Source organism: Zophobas morio, unplaced genomic scaffold, assembly GCF_036711695.1.
Source record: "Zophobas morio isolate AGI-343-1 ecotype UQ-CSIRO unplaced genomic scaffold, CSIRO_AGI_Zmor_V1 ptg000002l, whole genome shotgun sequence".
NCBI classification, from domain to species: Eukaryota; Metazoa; Arthropoda; class Insecta; order Coleoptera; family Tenebrionidae; genus Zophobas; species Zophobas morio.
The window spans coordinates 15278953-15302295 of NW_026972107.1; the positions used below are offsets into that span (position 1 = coordinate 15278953).

At 35.9% G+C, this 23343-nt stretch overlaps 1 protein-coding gene across 7 annotated transcripts; it reads right to left on the minus strand.

The window, feature by feature from the left end:
- Positions 1-336: 336 nt before the first annotated feature.
- On the minus strand, positions 337-23343 carry LOC135128749 (homeodomain-interacting protein kinase 2). Of its 7 annotated transcripts, XM_064055855.1 has the most exons (14): positions 22547-23342; positions 15005-15307; positions 14522-14663; positions 13440-13633; positions 11522-11752; positions 10640-11230; positions 10223-10525; positions 9880-10137; positions 9266-9757; positions 8966-9214; positions 6243-6635; positions 6079-6188; positions 5454-5636; positions 337-4956 (listed from the first exon to the last, which is right to left on the minus strand). In XM_064055855.1, exons 2-14 carry the CDS (start codon positions 15302-15304, stop codon positions 4767-4769), a joined length of 3636 nt encoding a protein of 1211 aa, XP_063911925.1. In that variant the 5' UTR covers positions 15305-15307; positions 22547-23342; the 3' UTR covers positions 337-4766. The 7 variants fall into 7 exon arrangements, with proteins under 7 accessions (XP_063911925.1, XP_063911918.1, XP_063911922.1 ...); XM_064055848.1 differs by having other exon boundaries at positions 6079-6635; positions 14534-14663; positions 22547-23343; XM_064055852.1 differs by having other exon boundaries at positions 6079-6620; positions 22547-23343.

The window sequence follows — 23343 nt, forward strand, 5'->3', positions numbered from 1 at the left end:
AGAATCATTACGAAAAGTATTGAAAGCTATACTAGTGATGGGTCAAATGCTTCAGAATGAGAATAAACCATGACAAGGTAATTTTCTTTCTGGAGAAAAAATGTTCAGCGCAATGTAATAAGAACACATGTAGCATCATATTGATGAAAAAAAGTATAGTATTCAAGACTAAACACCAATTTTAAATAGTTATGACCTTACTCTTTTTTCTTGAAAGTTAAATAGCAACGAATCACCCTTGTTAAAGACCCATAATTTTGTAATAATGTTGTACAATTTATAAATGCATAATTTAAGGATTCTCTTGCTTTTAGGTGAAAAGACCAAGGAAGCGCGTTCAAGCCTTGGATAGACTGTTTATTAATGCCAAATACACCTATTCGACATTGAGTCGTCGGTGTGCTTCTACATCAGCATAGATGTACATTCTCTGACAAAAAAGGCAACATTTAGTCATATAATAGAGAAAACATACTAAAATATTTAATAAATCCTATGCAAGCTTTACAGTTATAAATCTATGTTACATGCAGATATCTCTATGTTACATTAAGTTTACAAATGGTTCAGGCCCAAATCACATTAATAACTATTATCGTAAGAACATTGATAACTTGTACGAACATGAAAATGTGGTTTAAATATTTATATCTTGGTCCAACTAACACGGTTGTGGCAGGTTACTTAATGCAGTCAGTATGTGCAGTCAGAATTTAGTAACATATAGTTCTGAATTACCCCATTATTGAAAAGTTAAACTAAATCGGGAATTCAGAAAATATGGACGTCACAAATAATCACAAAAGTCATGTACCCTGCTAATGTTTCCAATTACCACAGTTTAAACCCAACTATACCAAAAAGTAGAAATACACCATTTCATCTCAACCAATTCCCGTGATACGGCGCAAACAACTCGAATTTACAAAAATCAAACAAAAGGAATTGTTTGCGTAATTCGTTAAAAACTGGATATCATCATCGAAATAAACTTATGAAATGATATGTCGGTTACTACGCTAAGAAATCATCCCATTAGCAGTATACAACTGATCTTTAATTTCGTAGGACCAATTTTCCTAAATTTTAATACATTTTCTAATTTTGCCTACATATTATAGTACTTTAAAAGTTGCATTATAAGCTTATAAATTTCATAGTATTAAAGTCTCAAAAAAATAATCTTACAAGTACACTCTTGCAACGTGCGGTTACAAGTGCGTACGCTCTTAAAAATTATAATGTTCAACTCCTTACAGGATTGTCTAAGAATTACGGGAATCATTAAGTGCAAATAGTTTGATGAAGGATATCTTTCAACATTACAATTATTTTTATTGAAAACAGCTAATAGTAGTAGGTATTATGACTGACATACACTACATGATCAATTCTAATTTTGTTTAAGATAAAAAACAGCAGTGTTAAATTTTTAGTAGTTTTCTTTTAGTAAAATTGTAACCATCTTATACAATTTTTTTGTACTTAAATAAATATAAATCACCCATGCTTAAATAGTAACTGAAATATAATTTCATTAACGAATTTTATCAGCATCAATTACGATAAATAATTTCGAATCACAGAAGATTTAATTATTACGAAATATTCCAAATGATCAAAATAGTTTTTTTTTTTAAATTTCAACCTATATACATACACATCATAAATATACATTTACATATTTAAACAATGTAACATGTTTGTACTATTCATCATTTTGTATTTGTTGAACAAAGGGCTAAAATCCGTTAGCGAAATTATATATATAGTCTTAAAAAAATAAAACACCAAAAAAAATCCGACAATCCATATATAAATGGTTACGTTAGGTAGTTAATTAACAATATACATTAAGATTAACTCACTACTACAGCCTATCACCATATAAATTTAGGTGCGTACACCTCTAATTTCGCTATATATTGACATCAAACTACACCAGTCTTGTGTAACACTAATAATATATTAAATCTACAAAAGACGAATCTAGTAATTGCCACTTAACCGTTCACAAACTTTGGGATACGGTAGAACGGTCGAAATGGCAACAACTGCGACTCCATCAAGAATCTATTCTGTAGTGCAGCCTTTAGATCATTAGTAAAAATCTTAAATATTTATTACATATCATATCAGATCGGAAGTGATTACATTTTTTTTTTTGATATTTAGAAAATTTGATCTAATCGCAGAACAGAATTAGAAAAAACTACAACCATTAGAAGCGCTTTTATATTACAAATAATATATATGTGGTAACTAATAGTAATAAAAAAACAATAAACCAACCCAATTATAAGCCGAATATAATGAGTAATAATAACACAATTCAATGTATTTTAATCAATTCTACGATAGAGAGATCGGCTAATTTACTTATATGAGGTACTTTTTAATTATTGTGCTTTTTATTTTGATATTACACAGAACGATCCAACAATACATTAAATCGCATTATCTAATTGTTGTCGTAATTTTACAATTATAACATACAAGTATATTATGTTAGAAGGGAGCAAATACAAAATAGTCAAAGTTTTAAAATTAAAGTTGTACCAATTATATAGGATAAAATGCATTACTTGCATATTATAAGCACATTATATACAACTAAAGCTGATGAAAGATTATAATACTGCAGATATATGCAAACTAACATATCATTTTATAACAATAATAATTACAGGTAGGCCAGTCTTAATAAAATAACCAAAGCATAATATGAAGCAAAGAAATTCGATGATTATTATACACCCAATGGAAATTTTGGCAATGCTACGAGACTACACTAATTCGCTGTGTTCATTTTTTTTCTTTTGTATAAACATTTCACCCTGTGCATTATTAAAAATGAGAATGAAAGCGAGATTTTGTTAACTCAGATCAAAACAAGTGGACTGAATGCCGTTCTTTTTAGATTTCGCTAAACACAGAAAAATTTTTATTGGTTATCACATAATATCTAGTATTAATATTTACAGCTACATAGAACATAAACGTGTCCACTCTACTTTGTCTGAGGTCATAATTAATTTAATAAATCGTGAGTTACTATCAATACAATATTGTTCTGAGAATAAGGCATTATAAAGTCTCAAAACCAACATTTGGCCAACTTATTTATTATTGCAATTAACTGTTAATACTAACTGGAATAATTTTTTTGAAAACTCAAGAAAATAATGAAGGTGACTCCTACACAAGATGAGAAATTCTATGATCACAGTATCAATAAACACATCTATATACACATAATTTGTCAAAAAAAAGGTGAGGAGTGACGAATTTAAAGGAACTAAAGACAAAAAATCTACATCAACATGCATCAACGTGAACATTATGAAGAAAATCTACGCGAAAAACACCTGATTATTATCAATATTAATATACCCAAATCTAATTCTACACAATCCAAAAATATTATTTATTTGTACAACTACCATTAATACTCTACATCTAGAGTTATAGGTATAGTACCGACTACTTCTAAATAAAATATTTTGCCGAAACCCGTAAAAACTACTTACTACCCTAACCAGAAAGTAAAGACATTTTTACGAATTTCCACCCTACATTTAGGCAATTATACGTTATATACAATTAAAATGATTTATTAAATATCACAACTATATATGCCGCAACTCTATTGACGTCAATCCCTGTTGAAAAAACATTTAAGACAGCTAGTGCACACTGTTTTTGTTTTAAACGTCAAACATAGAGTGTACGTCCAAGAGGGTCATACATAATATTATAACAGGCACATCAATTTTTTTTTAACATACCATATGTTAAGTCCTATGGACGTCACACGAATCCCCGTTATAATGGAGACACACAAAAAATATAATACACCATGACTAGTAACTTTTTAGTAGTGATTTCTGGGAATTTATGTGGCGTCCACAAGACCACTTGACACATTTCAAGCTTAAACAAGCTTTCCCACACCTAAAATAGCAAACAAAGCGTATCGAATAATCCAGATGTAGCACAGCCGCTCACTGGAGAACAGAACCTTACAGGGTAAGCGTTAAATTAAAATATAATAAATATACGATAATAAAATGCACATCAACTTAACAACAACTATATACTTTAAGTAATTCCATAAAATACCTAATTTAAATTAGATTGCCTCGGCCTCGGTTCTATTTCATGGAATTAAATAAAATGGAAACAATATATACAACTGATTAACAAGAAAAGTCAAAAGCTTCTTACGTCTAATTGACTAAAATGCTTTAAAGATCAATCATATGAAATATTTTGATATGAAGGCAGTTTTAACGTTTGCAATAAATTAAGGTCGGACACTACCTTTGCATGAAACACTATGCTAAGATACTTTGTTATAATGTAGTTATACCAACTGTTTCTTTATCTGTACATATTTTGAAAGATCACTTTCGTGCAATAAAAAATTAAAGCTAATATATGCCCTTAAAACATTAAAGTATACCTTTCATATAATACTACAAATAAATGAGTGAAAACAGTAAAACTAAAACGTGTAACTCAACTACGGCTGAATATTGTAACTTAACGATTAGTGTACCTGAATATGACAGAATAAAAGCATTGCACATAACATTTAAAATTAAGATAACATTGCATATCAGAACCACCTAAAACTACTTAAATTCATATAAGACACATTTTAAAAGTTACACATAAAATAAAATAAATATTATGCAATATTACCTCGAACCGAACTGTCAACTTTAACGAAAAATTAATAGTAACGCTGAGCTTTGTGGAGATTATTCGGCAAACCACAAGCTTGGAGGTTGGTACTGATGACTTTTGGCGGGACTCAAGGGGGCGAATCCGTACGACGCGGCCGCAACTTGGGATGGAAATTGAAGATGAGCAGGTAGAGGATGACTTGTGTGACTTGCTAATACAGGACGAGCGCTTGAATGGTGGGCTGGCGGAGGCGGCAGGGCGCGACTACAACAAACAAACATAAATAAAGAAAAAAATTCCACTTCTACCAACATAAACGTGAAATTACTTAAAGAAAAAAACGAAACAAAAAGTGTTTAGTTGATAATTTTTGCCTGTTTGTAAAAACTGCAAAACACGAGCCAATCGAACAGGAGGTTTATTATGCAAAAATCAAAAGCATTGTGTTACTGAAATTTTGACAGCAAATTAATCCTTTACAAAAGAAAAAATACTACATAACGTATGCACGACATACATTTTCAATATAACAAAAAGTATCAACTTAACTCCTACTTCTATGAAAATAAACGATACCAACTTAACTCTACTTCTATAAAAATAAACAAGTTACTTAATCTACACTAATATTAAAAAAAAAAAAAATTAGAAAAAGCTCCAATTTGGATTTAACTTTCTTTTCTTAGCGGGAACCTCACTGAAAAGAGAAGGAAGGAAAACTAAACTAATCGAATTCTACAAAGTTAATTTAAATTACTTACCCTGCGGGTGCCACTTGATGGGTGGCCGGTAAATAAGCTGGTTGTGCTGTGGTCACGTAAACGGGACGACGATATAGTTCGGTCTGGTGGTAAAGGGGCTGACCAGCAGCGGCTAGAGGATGTTGGGGCGATAACCTGGGGGCACCAGCCAGCGGCTGGGGCGACAGGTGAGCATTGCTGTGTCTACAACCACACCCAAGCATCAAAATCGATGTTCACTATGTTACTTTGACTAGTTATTTTGAGTTAATACATTTTTTGTAGTCAAGTAACCATTTAAATCAGTAAGATGATGAATTTCAAGTTGATCTGATACTGTCGTGCTGTGGTAAAACAGCGGCGTCTTTTGGATCATAATAATAAAAAAAATAGCATTAAAGACACAGTATCATGATAACTCCTTTTTATATTTACAGTTTTATTCTACATCTCTTTATAAAAAATTTCTCATTTCCACTTCATCAGAATTTTCTTTAAAGTTGGTTCATGAATTGTATGACAAGTTGAAATCATATATTCTTACCCCACTATACTTGAAGCTACTTACGCATCCCACTTAATAATAATAGCGCATGTACTAATTAGTTAATTAATTCGTTTCGCTGAACAAAACCATCGCACTCACCTATAACTTTGATGTATGGCCTGCGGCGGTCCCCAACTCTTCCCTGGAGCTAAAAGGTGTTGTTCCCTTGCCACAGCCAGGTTATCTCTCGTCGTATGCGCCGCTGGAGGCTGTATATACTCCTTATGAGTCTGAGTAGGTATATTATACTCCCTCAAACTCACAACTGGAACAGCTGAGTGTCTCCGATGCCCTCCGTGTGAACTCGGATTGTGTGCGACTGGAGGTGCCCAAGATACCCTTTTGTCGCTCGACGTGTACACGACGGGCTGTTGATCTTGGACGCTGCCGTGACCAGATGAACCACCATTACCGTAATGATAACCTTGGATGGGTTCTTTGCAAGCTGAACTACAATGGGACTGCTGGGGGATGTTGTAGTCGTTCGATCGATGGTACTCGATTCCCGGCTCTTGCTTGGTTGGTACGTTCAACATACACTCTGACTGTGCCTTGGCTAGAAGGCGCTTTTTCTGCGAAACGGACGCGTAGTTCGTGGTAGTGGGCGTTGGTTCGTTCTTTATCACTTGCTGTTGGTAAGCCTGAGACGACTGATGCTGTAATTATTTTCATAGTATACAAACAATACTTAACCTAGGTATGGTTAGTGTGAGATTTTTTATCGGGACGTTTTGATTACGAATTTTGTGTATTTTCGTAATTGTTGTGTTATTTTGATTTAAAATTGCAGATACGTAGAGATGAATTATTTTAAGTTCAGCATGGTGAATCATCAGAATCTAACAACGGACTGTCAGTCAGTTGCGTAACATGCGCACTTCAGAAGGGGGTGTTTTTTTAAATTTATTGTTTAAATCGCAAACAACACAGGGAAATACTAATCTAAATAGGCACCCTTATGCAGGTAAAAAAGTTCACGATGACGGACGCCTCTAAGGGTGCGCCCACCCCTTAAATTTGAAAGTGGACTTTTCCCAAGACAAATACGCATCGCATGCGGCCATTGTTATGGCCGCTGAATTCTAACCTATAACATTTCAAAACGGTCCCAGACAAATGTTTCTGTGAAAAATATACAGCGTATGTGACACATTTTTTTCATACTTGTAAGGTAACAGTCATTTACACTCTTCCAGACTTTTTGCCTTAAAATTCAAAACTACTACTTCATTGGCGTTACAGATATTTGTGTTTATTTTTAAGCACACGGACAGTCTGCACGCGCATCGGGGATTAGCTTTTGGGAATAATTAACTTTTTGGGGTTGGCGGTGTCATTATTGTCGTGTCATATTTAGTGTCTACTTATCATAATTTTTCGTTATTATTAGTTCAAGTCGTTTAGCGCGTTTGTTTAATTCATCGTTATTTGTTTACAACACGGTTGTTTTCAGAAGAAATAAATACAAACAGTGTTTCAGTAAATTTAATTGTTAGCAGGTACATAATAAATAACAAATACATATTTCCAAAAACAAAATTTGGAATCGATCGTTATTGTACACATTGTATAGTTTTGACAAAAACTTAACGAAAGTAATTTTTGTAAATCTTTGGGTATGTGGGTTTTGTTTGTTCTTCTATGTATTTTGATTCCAAATCGTTTAACTTAATATCACAAACATTTCACTTTGACAAGAGGTTTAACTTCGGTTTCTCTCTCTTCACTGAACTTTTCGTTGCCTCGTCTTCCACTTGATGCCTCTTCCAAAAGTGGGAGAAACGTCGAAACCTTTCTTAAATTTCAAACGGTTGAAATCCGAAAAACGCCGTGAAAACCCCTAATCCATTTCAAAAACCTCTACAGGGAAGGTATCTCTCAAAAATCCCTTCAATTTCCAAAATCCTCTCTCGAGAACCAAACTTTGTCGCCCAAGATCTTCGCTCGCTTCATTTAGAACTTTTAAACACCCTGAGCCCAAGTGACTGATCCCTCTTTGACACAATCACTACTCCCACGTATTATGTATAGACTCTCTATACCACACATAGAATTCGAAAACAAAATTTCTCGTCACATCACTTATCTCAATTTCAAACTAACCCCCTTTCCGAAGGTCTTAACTTCTCATTCGCCCCCAGTAACATCAGTACGATACAGGTCAGGTCAGGTCATAGAAGTCATCGAATCCTTCGACAACCAAAAAATTCTAGCTAAAATGCCGCATTACCATAATAGGAAAATTCGACACACAAACACCCCAACAACATAACTTTATATTAGTTTCCTTCTCCTCTATTTGTAAACACTGCACACGATTCAAACCCGACAAACGTCTTTATATCTACTAACTCGACATCTTATGTGCAACACAGTGCGCAAGCGTAGAACAACACCAAATCATTGGTATTTGAAAGGGTAAAGTGTAACACCAAATGTTATATACAACTGATGCTACAGCTTTTGTTCACTCTTTAGTTGCCACTTTTTGAATTCAATATTTGGGTGCGACCAATAAAAAACATTCTTTTTTCTTAACCACACCTTATAGCATATAAAATGAAATTGATTTACCACACAAGATATAACACAAAATGAGTGGGTTTTATAAACAAATATTTATTTCACATAATACCTAACACTACCATTTTCAAACAATTTAAAAAAATAATTATATATCAACAAAAAACGAAAAAAAAAAATTCATTGTTAAGTACGGTGGTTCGTGTTCAACGCAAAATAACACGACAATTACAACTTAGTAAAAACATCATTATCTAGTAGCAAAGATAATTTAATAATATCCACAATACGAAATGGTTCCTTCAAACCTTTTCACGTGTAAAGAAATTTGTTTCTTACTTAGCCAAAACATAACACATAAAACAACTTAACCATACAAGGCCGCTTCCAATTCCAAACAACTTTCATCTACCGCTTCCAATTCTACACAACTATCATCTATGTTGCCCCAATGGAAACTCACCTTTGAAGAACTTCTGTCTTCATTATCACTATCTGGTACAGATACGCAACTTATCACATTCTTTCTATTACTAACAGTTGGCTGAACTGCATTGTTTTGGACGACCCTTGTGGACTTCTTACCGGGTGTCCCTTCATCTTCGCTATCTGATATGGTGATAACAGATACCGCTGGCGACGGAGTATCGTTGATAGTAATCGTATGTTGTCTACCGTGCGGCTGTATATGGTGGTGGTCATGCGTATTAACCTACAACAATCACATTAAAATCCATACAACATTTCCCACACAAAAAACTACCTGCGAATGTGATGCGTGCTGCCAGTGATGTCCGTTGGTATTCGGACTGTGGTTCCTCCTGTTGCTTCCCGAATAACTGACTTGCTCAGACGGAGGCGTGCTCTCTTTAACCCGCTTCTTGACTGGACTCAACTGGGTTTGTTCTTTCTTATCATGCTGTGATCTGTGGTGCGTGGGAACCATTAAGTGGTGGTGACTATGATGCGAATTCGTTTGCTGCATGTGATGGTTCTTCGAACTCCTTTTGCTGGTTCCCCAAGTGCTGCCAGTGTGATCCACGATGGCCGAATTGTAAACTTCGGTAGCGACGTCGACCGGAAATACTGGTCTCTGCTCTTGTAAAATCGCAGACGAATCTACGAGGAGAGGTCTGCCCCATTCTGCTTCAGACAACAGAGGTTGTTGAATGGCAGCGTGCTGTGGGATTTGTTGCCACGATGGGACGATGGCCATTTGCTGACGGTTGGTAGGCCATGATGTTTGTACGGCGTTCTGGAAAGATAGTACATGGTAATCAAGTTTCAGTGATAACTATAGACTTATTAAAGATCCACCAATACTGAAAAATCACCCCAAAAGTGTCAAGTGAATTAGTGAAGAAATTGGAAATTTACCGTGAGCAGCATTTGTCTTCCGGTTGGTTCAACCACGCTGACTGGTACATATTGTTGTTGTCCCGGTTGACTCAAAATGGGTTGCTGGATCTGTAAAGGTGGTTGTTGGACTACAGTCACGTGTTTGGCTGGTGAACCACCCATGCCTTGATAACCAGCTGGACAGAGTATGCTTGATACGAGTTGGTGTTGGAATGGATCCGCCCTACTACTTGTTGCATATTGGCGGCCGACTGCTCGTCCGTTGTAGATTTGATACTATAAAAAATCCACAAGTTAGTTTCAAGAGAACGACATAATTGTTGTATATATATTATATAAAAATAAATAAATAATTACATACTTGACTTACAAGGTTGTCGTATCCCGATCGATCTCGTACAAGTCTTTGCACTTGGTTTGTAAGCTGATTGTTGATAGTAAACGTTACATTACCATTTGAACCTGGTACAAAATTGACAAGAGATGTTGCTTGTTGAGCAGGTTGATGATGTGAGCCAGAAGTTGTGCTGTTATAGTCATTTCGGCGACAAACTTCCATCATCTGTACACTAGCCTTCACATTATTGCAATGTGCATAATCCACTAAATGTGCTAATCTAACGAATGGGTGATTTAGTGCCTCACCCGGTGTAGTCCGTCTTTCCTGTAAAAAAATCATTCATTGCAAAACGTTTATGGAAAATATTTTTCATATTTAACTACTGTTTTGTTGAATGAAGAGAAGAAATAACTTAGTTATGAAATAATTAAATATTGCTACCTGGTCCATTGTCAACATCCTCTTGAGGAGATCTATAAACTCCTTCCTGTCAACCTTTTCGGCCAACAGCTGTCCGCCTTCCAGGTCGGTGGGCACATTTACTTGCCCAATATCGTCTAAACAATTGAAAATGTACTTCCTCGCCTCCTTCGACTTGATCCCCGTCTCAGCCTCGTGTTCTTCCGGAGTTTTCAACCTCCAGAACGGATAAGTGCTGTCCATATCCCTGTAGAAAAACTTGGTGGTTTTCGACGCGTTATTCAGCATGTGCTCTGTCGGCAGTCCTTGAGTCTGGCTGATATATCTAATTTGGTCATATTCCGACGATCCGGGATACAGTGGCCAGCCGAGGAATAATTCCGCGACAACGCAACCCAAAGACCACATGTCGATGGCTTCGCAGAAGGGTAAGCCGAGGATGATTTCGGGTGCGCGGTAATATCGCGATTGCAAGTAGGTGTTACACACTGCTTTGCTAACGTGACTTGCACTTCCAAAATCGATGACTTTCACTCTGTACGGCTGCCTTACGGGATCCACCAACATAATGTTTTCTGGCTTGAGATCGGCGTGGATCAACCCCAGTTGCTGAAAGTACCAAACAGTTTAGTCTCCCCTTTTACCGAGGAATTCAAATAGCCAAAGTTAAAATTGATTCTGATCACAACAAAACCGAACCGTAAACAAGTCGTTGAAAGACAATTTATCGGCGTCGTTGGATAAAGACATCAAAACAGTGCTAAAGTTCCGTAAATATTTACTCCATAAATTCGAACAGAACACAAGACGTTTCCGCTCCGAACCGCAGCGCTGTCGATGATCAATTTTAACTGCAAGCTTTCGACGTTGACGAAAGTGGAAACCTTTTTACGGACTTACCTTCAATTTTAGCAACGCCGTCAGCACTTGTTGTAAAATAGGCCGGATGTATTTTAGCGGCAAGGGGCTGAACTTGTTTTGTTTCAGAAAGTCGTAGAGGTTCTGCTCCAGCATTTCGAACACAAGACAAGTGTGGTTCTTGTGTTGGAAGCACTCGTATGCTCTGACAAAATTGAATTCGTCGGCATTTTCCTGACTTAATCTGGATAGAATGCTGACTTCTATTTGGCCCTGTTACGACAAACAATTTTATTATAATTATGTACATATTATCACAGTGATACAATTTCTAAATTAATTTGTAAATTATTGACAAATACATTTTGAAGAATACACGATGCATCCTGTCGGGTTTGAAAAGCAAAGTACACACAGTGAATAATATTGCACAATAACGAAAGTGTATTTGTGAATCCCGATCAACATTGGAAAGAAAAATAAATTAAAAATGATTACTAAACCTAAAACATTGTTTGAGTTGTTTTTAAAAACTTAGGCTTAAAATGTTTGCAAAATGTTGAATCACGATTTCAGGTATCGTCCATTTATTTATTTATGGTGGAGGAAAGCGACTAATGTTTTATTTAAATATTGGTATGTTTCCAGAAGCTCTTCAAGTTGCAGAAACACTTAAAATGTGTAACATAAATAGGAAGTCGGTGTTTAGACGGCTCCTACACGCAATTGAGAAACAACGGAATTAGAGTTAGCTGTGATTTTAAGACTGCGGTTGACTAGCATTTCGCTTTTGAATGAAACAGCGGCGTAGTTTTCGGTTGTGACGTGTTAAAAATTAACGAATTAAGTAAAGACGAGTTATTTATTAATGATTACAGTAAGGTTACACCTGTCGCCTGCACCGGTCTTAACATAAACAAACACATTTTTGGTCGCTGGAATCAATAATATGCTTATTAAATATGTAGAATTTTGCCGAAAATATCGTAAAACGGTGCTACCCGCTACAAAACAATTTATGAAACCCACGTTCGATAACACCTTATCATATCTCCCCAGTCACCGTATCGACTGCAGCTGCTCTTTTTGCGATTCTGCCGCCTCATGACCAACTGTATCTGTATACGTAGAGCAAATATGTGGCTTTATCCTTAGCGATGAATTATAAATTTGGTCGCAAAACTTTATTGGTATGCAAGTATATTGTGCCTGTACTGTCACAGCAGAAAACTACATGCAAAACATTAGAATTCGCTATAATTCTGCACAGACGGCTCTAGCAACTGTTGAATCATTTGAGCCCCTTTTAAAACCGCATATATCAAAACATAGTGTCAACGGCTTTTGAACTAAATGCAATGATTTATTTTTTTTTACATAATAAAACCACAATTGCTCCACTGGAACCTCAATGCATAATAAATAACTAGCAGATAGATCGTTCTCGAATACCTACGCTAATAGGACGCTTCTATGCAAATGTATTCAATCATTGTAAGCAAAAATACAAGGACACTTAATTAAAACTCAACTACCCATGGATAGCAATTTCACACATTCCATTCTATATACATATGTATTTTTCAAACTTATTTTTGAAAAAATTCAAACCAAAATTGTTATATTTGTCTTATTAAATTTCGTCTGTGTCACTCCACTGACGATTGACAGTTTTTATGCAGATGAAGTTGGCCATGATCAGCGTTCATCATGATGTCAGTGTATTTTGAGGTTAAGATGGAGATCACGTGACGTGGGTTGATGACATTCACGCCAATTTGTTTTAACCGTAAAATACCTTGACAGCATGACACAACACAGTTCCCATAGATACAGTTTTTATTGTTTCTTAAAACGCAGTATTAAAATTTTATATTACCTCTATGACTCGGTTGCGTTTTTAGTACAATAAATTACGTTACTTTGGAAAAACGATTGTAGTTGTGATGGTAATATTTACCTGTCTGGCGTAAGAAGGATGATTTTTGAGTATTTTAATGGCGACGATTTCATTGGTGCCTTTTTTCCAGCACTTGACAACTTGTCCGAAGGTACCTCGTCCAAGAAACTCAAGCACCTCATACTGGTTCGCCATAGAGTATAGCACCTCATGTTGTACAAGTTGATAATCCCCGTCCGCGCCACTGCCAGAACCTAGAGCAAACAAAATTATGAAGTATGGTTCAAAACATACGATAAATCGATAAACGTACGGAGGAGCATATGGCAACTTTTAAACAAATAAAGACCTATGTCGGATGCTAGAACGAAACGCGCTTCAACAGGAACAAATTTTGCTGTTAAATTAGAAATGGTGTTGATCTTAACAAGCGCCTACCTATTGTAATAAAACCAACTTATGTAAACCCAAGCCGATATCTTATTACGATTTACAAGAACAGCACAGTAAAGCATTAGTCACTCCGCTTTGCATTAATTTTTATTGTTTGTTTTTCTGGCCGCAATCCGAAGTGTGTAATAAAATATCGGTATTGCCCAAGCTGCTTACATATCTCGGTTTTATTTTCTAACACCTTCCTTTCGAAGTTCCATCTATTTTTACGCGACTAGACTGTTCGAATAAAGTTTCGTTTTCAACGTCTACCACTATACACCCAAATCGTCAAAACATCAACACAAAACATCGATATATTTATTACTCGAAAAATCGCAATGTTAGTTATCTCAGCGCATGCAGCAGCAATTGAAATTAATTAAATTAGATAATGGTTGACGTGAACTACTATAATGCAACAAAGAGTACACTCGATGACAAAATGAAAAAGATAAAAGATACCAATCCCTGTTGATTGTAGATGTTCAAATCAAGCATTTGTATTTTCTGGGGTGATCTCAACCACAGCATATTATAGCTTCTAGGTTCATTATTCGTTTGCTTTGTCATAAAATCAGATCGAGCGCAGAACGTGCCAATTAAATGATGTCGGCTCTTAATGATGCGCCGTGAATGGTGAACGTAGTGTCATCTTTATTATACTGTGGCTAGACATAATCGAATGTTTGTAAAAAAAGTTTCATTACATTTTTTCTTACCTTGCGGCTGGGGGTTCGCCCCCGGAGCCGCTGTAACCTTGCTGTGGGCCGTCGTGGTTGCTGAGCTGCTGCAATCTGTATTGGAAACAGCTTCGCTATCACCATTACCTTCCTGCGACCAGGCTTTACGCTGCAACATCAAAACGGAACTCCATCAGGACTTGTTTCATCGATTCGTATTCAAGTAATTCATCTTAACTTGGACGCGCGATCGAAAACGACAAAAGTGTGACACACGTTTCGAAAAATGTGACATTTGTACGTGCTCGAATTTCATCGCGATCAAAAAAGGAACTTTGTGAACATCGCCGGCGAAAAAACAAAACGGTAAAAATAGAAACCGAGTATCGTGATACAGATAAAACAGAGATTAAGTAGATTTTAGTAAAAACGTTTGCTTATTGTGCGATTCATTTCGAACTACCCAAGTTGGGGTTTTGGCATCGCGATCCTCTCTTCTGGCGATCTCACCTTTTGGCCACAGCGTTGGTATGTGTCTAAAAGTTTGATAGTAGAAGCACGTACGAACGGTTGCTGACTACTTGGACTTGCATTGTTTAAGTCAGTCTGACTAAAATTAGTCACTGCATACACTGACTCCTGCGGCACGAAAGCTGTATCACCTCCGTTGATATTGTTGTTGCTGTTGGTGCTGTTGCTATTGTTATTATCGCTGCTGTAATGCTCTGCTTTGCGCTTTTTTGGTTGCACCGCCCCGCTGCTGCTGCTACTCGTGACCAGTTGCTGGGATTGGATGAACATGTCATGCATTCCCTGAAACAAGAGAAGAAACTACTTAACACACGTCTCTCAAATATTTAACATTGTTATTCAACGCGTAGACGGTTGCCACCACTAATAAAGAATAGATACCGACCACGTTATTATCAAATCAATGTTTAAATTGTCCATTATCCGGAGAATAACATTCAATACACGCAATTTGTAAGACAATATGGTTTTTGTGGCGAAAATATAACACTGTTAGAACGAAGTAAACAAGGTCACTTTTTATAAATTTACATGTATGTTCTTGATTTTAAACGTGATCAACAGCAGAAAAGGAAATTTACGTGTGCGATGTTACCAACTCCTTAATGCATGGAATACAAAGATGTTATATTGAGTGAATTTGTCTAAACACCGCCTTTGCCAAGAAGTTATTTCAAGTGCAAAATCAAAACAGTTAAAAATTTATTTTCGAGCTCCCAAGGAAATCGTGAAAATCGTACGGCACATCAAAGAGAAATTCCCTCATGCAGCGAGTGATGTGCAATATTATAAAAACGTGACTATATAATGGCAAGTTTCCCATTATTGAGAAAACGTTAGTTAATACCTTGTCTGGAAACCTATTATTATTCCGACGCAGTATATCTGTCGATCATAAATATTTTTAATCCGAAAATTTTATAAATATCGTAACAGAATTAGAACTCGAAGTTAGCAGGTCGCGTAACATTATTCCAATTTTTAAATTTGTAAATAATTTTGAGAAAATTCAACTGCTAACAAAAATAGTTTCTCGTCGGTCATTCGACAATGATAAACGTGGTGCGATAAGAACTGCCAGTCAAACTAACATTCTTTAACTGTACGTTGGCTGAATATCCATTCGATCTACCAACGAACTTTAATTATACTTTTGGGATAAACATTCCGCCACATGGTGTACTTTCCTGAAACTTTCATTATTTTTAGATTAGTTATCACGTTTTATGTATGCTCTGTACTTTTATTTTATGATGACAAAACTCTAATTTTGTTTCACGTACAAAACCAACAACTGGCGCCTTCCTCAACCCACCGTCATTACGGCGCTGTACAAATGGCAGACGAAATTCCGACAGAGATAATGCTTCTTGAAATAATGATTAATTACAGTTGCCACAAGTACGCAAGGAAAAATGCTCGGAAAATCATAGCAATTTGTTCACGTTTCAAGAAACCACCGAGGGGTCAAAGTAATTAAAAACGAATTAATTTCGTCGGTATTCTTACTGGATAAACCAAAGTCCAGAAACGAATTAATCAACCGTAAGCTCTACGTCCCACGAGTTCGGAGTGGGTTATTTCCAAACTATTTTTTTATAAATCGCACTAAAATAGGCATCCTTATTGCGTAGGGAGAAATTATCGCAAGTCAAACTCACAACAATAGGACTTCCATTTTTGGAGCGGCGTAAACACGTCAATGTATTAATATGTATAACGAAACACAAACGGTAGCCAAAAAAACAATTATATAGTCAAACAAAATATTCTTTTTTGCTAAAAAACAACAAAAGCATAAATTCTTAACAAGCGACCGTCGCCAATTCGGACGTATTATTTAAAACTAAATAGACATTCATGAAAATGCAGACCGTGGATTATTATTAGCGTTTCATTAAAATTTTTGACACACGTGTTTGTGAATACATACTTCGGAAAATCGCATAAACTTCGTTCCAAATTTATATTTAGCGCAATAAAAAATCTGTTTACTGTTTAAAATGATTATGACAATATCGCCGTTCACTGACGCATTTACGAATAAATAATACGTTCGCCGTGGATAATAAATCAGCGAAAAACTGATTACTGATTACGATTTGAAACAACGATATTGTAATATATTCCAAAGGAATGTCGCAAATGAATTGCAGGTCACTCTTGAAATTTCACGCTTTCTTCACGTAAGTTTTGTTTTTTGGATACACATTCGGATTAGTAATACGCACAAACAGCGTTGTGAAATTATTGCGTATGTGCAATCTAGAGCGAGAGTTTGCTAAAGCTACCTACACAAATTAAAACTTAATAAACTTGAATAAAAAATGTCTTTATGACTATATATTTTGGACACGTGTAAAACCATAGCAACTAATTAACTTCTGCGAACGGTTTAACTTTACTCATTCCATTACGTGTAACAAACATCTCTCAAATAACAATTATTGATTTTATTATCTATCCGCTATCGAAAAAAGACCATAAAACAATACTAATCAATCCGTATAGACACAATTCGCTACAATCCTATTGACAACATAATTCCATCTGCGAGATGCCATCCTATCCAGAAATTTCATTTTGCTTTTATCTTCTTTTAGAAAACAGTACACAGTAAATATTTTCTCTACGCGATTGAATAAAATGCTTTTCCGATAATAATTCCTTCATTTGATTTAGTTTTCTTTTGAAAACGTTACAGAAGCTAGATAAATGGACGACGAAACCTGAAAGGTGAAAGAAGGTTTTTCCATAAATATACACGAATTTCAAAATGAATGGCGCCTATCGATTGTATTGTCATTCTGATAGATGGTTTGTTTGGATACTTGAAAATATCGAAACTTGACTAAATAAGAGAAACGTGTGTACATTCTGCTCGGTTGGAGATATTTACTTTCAACTTGATTGTTATCACAATAATAATGTTCCAACTTTATAACAATCGGAAATTCTTATTCGAAAAATGTAACCTCAAATAAAAGAACCAGTTTCCCGTTACTATTAATTAGTATTATCTTTTAAGATAGTGGGTACATCATGAAGGTACGTTAATTTCATGAATATTTCAGCATTGGTAACTAGTTCTAACGGTTGTCTGTAAAATGTTGTCAGCGTCACCTACGCAGAATTGTAACGTCTTGTGTACAGCTATAAGCGAGAAAATTTTGAAGTAAAATTTCTCTCTTGCTTACACGCAACAGACTGTTGTGACAGCAAGCTAAAAAAGCTTCCATCCGCAATTCGTATCTAGCACAAACAAGTTGTTTTGAACAATGACTTTATTCTTTAACAACCTCTATAAACATTAAAATGATAACATGGTACAAAAATTAACAATAAATATGATACTAGTCGTGTCTATCGTTCCGGAGGCACGTAATAGAGGCGCCGTCGAATAACAAACATGGTATTTAAAGCCTGTCAAGATAAAAGTAAATGTAAAACCGAACGGCAGCCCGCTGATTCCGTAGATTAAAAATGGAGACAATTTATATAACGCAAATATTATAAATCATTAATGTTAATAACTTCAACCGGAATTTCTCAGCAGTTCCGCTTTTATAAAACTCCATAGCTTGTGCAATCGAATCAAATTTTACTAATGAAAAAAACTCGGGTTTTACTCCGGTCTTTAACATTTATTTTCGGCTGCGCAATTAATGACTACACCATTCTAATTCACGGACGTTTCAGGTGATTTAACCATCCCAAACACGCAATAGTTCGAGGTTTGTTACATATTATAATCAAACATTCTCATTAGTAGGCAGTATATAGTAAACATAATCTTATTAAAAGCAGTTTCCAACGAAAGTTCTAGAATTAATTACAAATTACTATTATTAATGTTTACAGTGATAAACCAATTTGCGATTTTAAGTGTTTTGGGCGGTTTCCAGGCAACATATTTGGAAATGTCACAGATATCACAGTCAATGTATTATCGACGTAATGATCAACGTGATATTTGACGTATATAAAACGTGAGCACGTATTATACACCTTTTTGGAAAAAGATAACAATTGATCTGTCAGTTTATTTGTTTGGATATTTTGAATTAACGTCCACAAGAAAAAACGTAAACAATAAACCTGAAATTTTTAAGTACCTACTCAAAATGAAGAGATAAAATAAAAACGATGTTGTCGTGAAGGTTTGTATATTTAGAGATGACATACACAACGATTATATGCAACTCAAAACGTCAAAATATTTTTTACTAAACACTACCACTGGTATAATTTGTTCCATATTCAATATTTCGTCAGAGTGTTATCGTGTTATTAGGTGAACTATGACAACATACCTAAACATTGTAAACAAAATGAATATAAGTTGCAGGAATGCAACACAAATAAAAGACAACCGCCATATTATTAAAAATCGATTAGGTTATCAAATTTTGTGACTTGGAATAATTACAGCTTTAACTGTTATGAAATATATCATCGACTTGACGAACTCTGTGGCATGAAAATTTATAACCCAGATACTGACAACTACGTAGTATTTATATTTTATTTTGCTTCGACTGTGACACTACTCGTGTGTAACAACGATAAAAAATTGCTGTGTATAATCTCGCTAACAATTCTTTTGTTACGACTTACGTATCAGAAAATGTTAAAAATGCAGAAAAAAATAAACGAGGCAACAAAGTTTTCGCTGGAATTTCAAGGAGGAAAACGTAAAAAATGCAAAAATCTATTTTTACATATACACGAATTAATAGTTTAACATTTAAACCACTAATAGCCATTTTTATGGGTCAACTTTATTTCTGGCAGTGCTTACCACACACAGAATAATTTGCATTCGTAAATAATGTCAGCAAAATGCAAACCGCTACCTAATAAAAATAACTACAATACGAAAGAAACCACAACTACATCTATCTGGAATATAAAAAGTGTGCCACATTGTAAAACTGCTTGATTGTTCAACAACGGTTTTAACTTTAACGTCAACTAGACCAAAGCCGGTAGTAAAATTGGAACGCTATTTACACAAACATTGATAATTTGGAAAATCCGGACTTTGTACATTTAAATACTTTTATTTAAAACATACACAACATGAAATTATCCTCGAACTACGCCAAATATGCTTACTCGTTGAACAAAATATGCCGTAAACAGTCATCACCTGATTAAATATATATTTTATTAATCATACACATACGGGCAATAGTTAACTACGTACTTATACGCGGTTTATTTATTCTACGGCAAAAACAAATCGCGAGTAAATATTTTTCACCAATTATATTATATCGAAAAAAATCATTTTCAAAACTTCCACAAAAAATTGCTCATTATTTATCCACCAATAAACATCTACATTATCTTTAAGACTGATTACAATAAAATAAATCTCAGTCAAAATAACAACAAAAATGAATAAAACGTTGGCGACTACCCTATACAATATAAGTAATAATCCGTATATTCCGAGTTCTATTGATAGCATCGAACGATATAGTTCCATAAGTAAAGAAGTAAACTTTATTACACCAGATGAAATATTAAAACCCCGCAATATTTTATTAATAACGCGGCATGAAAACCGTTTCTATACATTTCGAGACCGACTTATATATTACTCGTGCACTTTTCAACATGCGGTATTGAAGTTATTTTCCCGACAATACTATTCCTGAGTAAATTTCCTGCCATTGAAAACGAATACGTTTGAATACTGGATTTACTGTATACGTGAATTCTAATATTAGCTGTGTAACTGGCTTTTGTATCTCCCCTTATTTTGTATCCCATAACGACAGCCGTATAAAAGATCACTTAAAATTTAATGGATACAGTCTCTGAATAATATCTTTATACGAACGAAATAAAAACGTTATTACTACGATAATAAATATTAACTTAAACGAGACGGATAAAAATCAAATCTCGTGGAAAAATAATCATCGCGATACTGATTTTTTCCCAAAATTACTGCCGTCTACGTTTGATGTTTGACTGCGGGCCAAATATTAACACCAATAACTCTTTTCGGCTTTTAAAATTTTCAGATATTTTCAAGTTATGTGAAGTGCAGCTTTCATTTTTATACTGTTTAAATAAATCAAAAACTGGATTGTCAAAAATGTACCAATTTTTATTGAAGAAAAACTTAAAATAAAAAACAAGCTTGTAAATCACCAAACGGAATAAGATATTTTTAGATTGCGCGACTGAAGTTTATCAGAATTCAAATGTAATAAAACATTTTTTCAACGAATAGCAGCAAATGGGTAATTTTCAGTCATCGGAACTTTGCGACATCTGGATTTCCAAGCTTCCAAATAAAATTGTTTCTTTAAATTTTCACAGCGTCTGTCATCAAAATCCAAATCGGTTGATTTTTTCTGTAGGAGCTTTTTTCTAGACAGAATGCGTGCTGTGTGATAGGTGTTGACGTACTGACGTTACTAGACCAGAATTACACGATAACAAAAATGACGATAGCACTTTTTGCGACTGTCGGTAGTTGCATTGGGTAATTTAAAAAATGCTGTTCGTTCAGAATCTGAACAGCAAACAATGCGGACCTCCTATGTGGGTCACCCTATACCCAAATAAGCATACAAGCTGACAGGAGTTTGTTTACTTGGGTTGAAACCTGCCCCGTGTTCAATTTAGCTACGTTATTTTTAGCTTTATTAACAAATAAAGCACTATAACTAATGGTGGCTGGTAATTTTAGATCCAAATTTCCTAATTACAACTAATTTTCACCAATCAAGCATCTTCTGGCTGTGTGTCGCAGTCTACAATGTGTCACAAATTTGCAACATATGTTTTAGTCATGATTTCCACTTGTGGTAGCAGCCGCAAGCTCCTTACTCGATTTCCCCAGAGGACTATTGCAACAAGTTGTCGGTTTCCTCTTTTATCAACAAATAGCTAACAGTTAGAAGAAATGCGATTTTCGTTGAGTGTTTCGTCGTAATCAGCAACTTGCCAAGAACTATTTTGCCAAGTCTTGCAAAAACAACTTCCAACATCGATCTAAGGACGTTTGAGAGAAGAGGCCCCCGAAACTGTTAGATAACGATCTAATTTAATTACAGTCAAACTTTAATGTTCTAGTTATCTCTAATTCCCGGTACGGGCTTACGCAATAGAGGCAATAACAATTATTGTGTTTGTGTTCATGTTTAACGGCGCGATGTTTGTGTTGAATACTCGTCGTAAACAGGCCCAACGTATCCATATGGCACAGTTCCCGTGGATTTCGGGGCGCAGTTCTAGGTTATAGAGGACATTTCGGGAGATCGGGTGTCGTGTTTATGGTGGGTTCGCAGGAGTCGGCGGGGTTTATGGAGGGCGCGGGGAAGGTCGAAGCCAGTCTGGGTTTCTGAGGCGAAGAATTGAAGAGTTAGTGCGTAATTCCGAGGACGAGGCCAGCAAGGTGCGATTTTCGGATGGGAGTCGCCAAGATGTCGGCGGCGGCGCCGCGACGGCCGAGGCGGCAGCCGCCGCGATATATTTAACCGTCTAACGTAGCTTTACCTCTCTATCCTCCTTTCTTGGGCAAACAGCTCAACTTTCATGCTGACATACGGACAAAGAGGTCCTTCAAAACCCAGCCATCTTGGAATTACGGACTTGTTTTCAGTTTGTTTACAGTCGGATTTTTCGAGTCCTCACCACCGTTTTGCACATCCCCCATCCACGCACGCAACCACACTCATCTTCAGCACACTAAAGTACCGCACTTGATCACTTCGGCCGCACAATTACACCATATTTCGCGTTTTTCTTCATGCTGTGCCACACACGTCCACTTCGAGAATCTACGTATTCGCTCTGGTTCACGCGGTGGCCGCCAGACGGCGCTGCGGCTTTATTACAAATCGGGGACGAAAATCGAAAATAAGTGGGTTGGCGGCGGTATTTGCGTCTTCACTTGCCGAAATTCCCGAAAAACTGTCCGCCTACGGGCCGTCGCCGCCGAAACTGGTCCCGCGACACCGCCAATTCTGCAACGTTGCACCGCCGCTGCGAAAACAATCGAGCAACAAGTGCCGTCCCGCCCCTGTCACCTAATCAAAATTTTACCAAAAACGGAAAACGACGGGCCGAAATTTAAATTTAAACGCGCCTGGGCCGAGTCTTCGCTGTTACGTGGAAATGGCTCGAGTTACGGTCACATTCCAGTTCGCACGCCGCCTTTTCGAAATGCGTAGTTTTTCGTTTGTTGCTTTTATTCAGACGGTTTCGTTTTAAAAGTGCACTTTCACAATATTATTCACGGTTGGCACAAGGAGACGGGTGAAAATTGTGTCAGTTCGCGGCTACGGCTCGAC

Excerpts from the sequence above, each read along its gene's own strand:
- LOC135128749 (XM_064055814.1), bottom strand. The coding sequence starts at position 15,304 with ATGCATGACATGTTCATCCAATCCCAGCAACTGGTCACGAGTAGCAGC. Across the intron at positions 9,758-9,879 it reads GAAGACAAATGCTGCTCACG|AACGCCGTACAAACATCATG; the intron begins GTAAATTTCCAA and ends CTATCTTTCCAG. Across the intron at positions 5,637-6,078 it reads GCCATACATCAAAGTTATAG|ACACAGCAATGCTCACCTGT; the intron begins GTGAGTGCGATG and ends GTGTGGTTGTAG.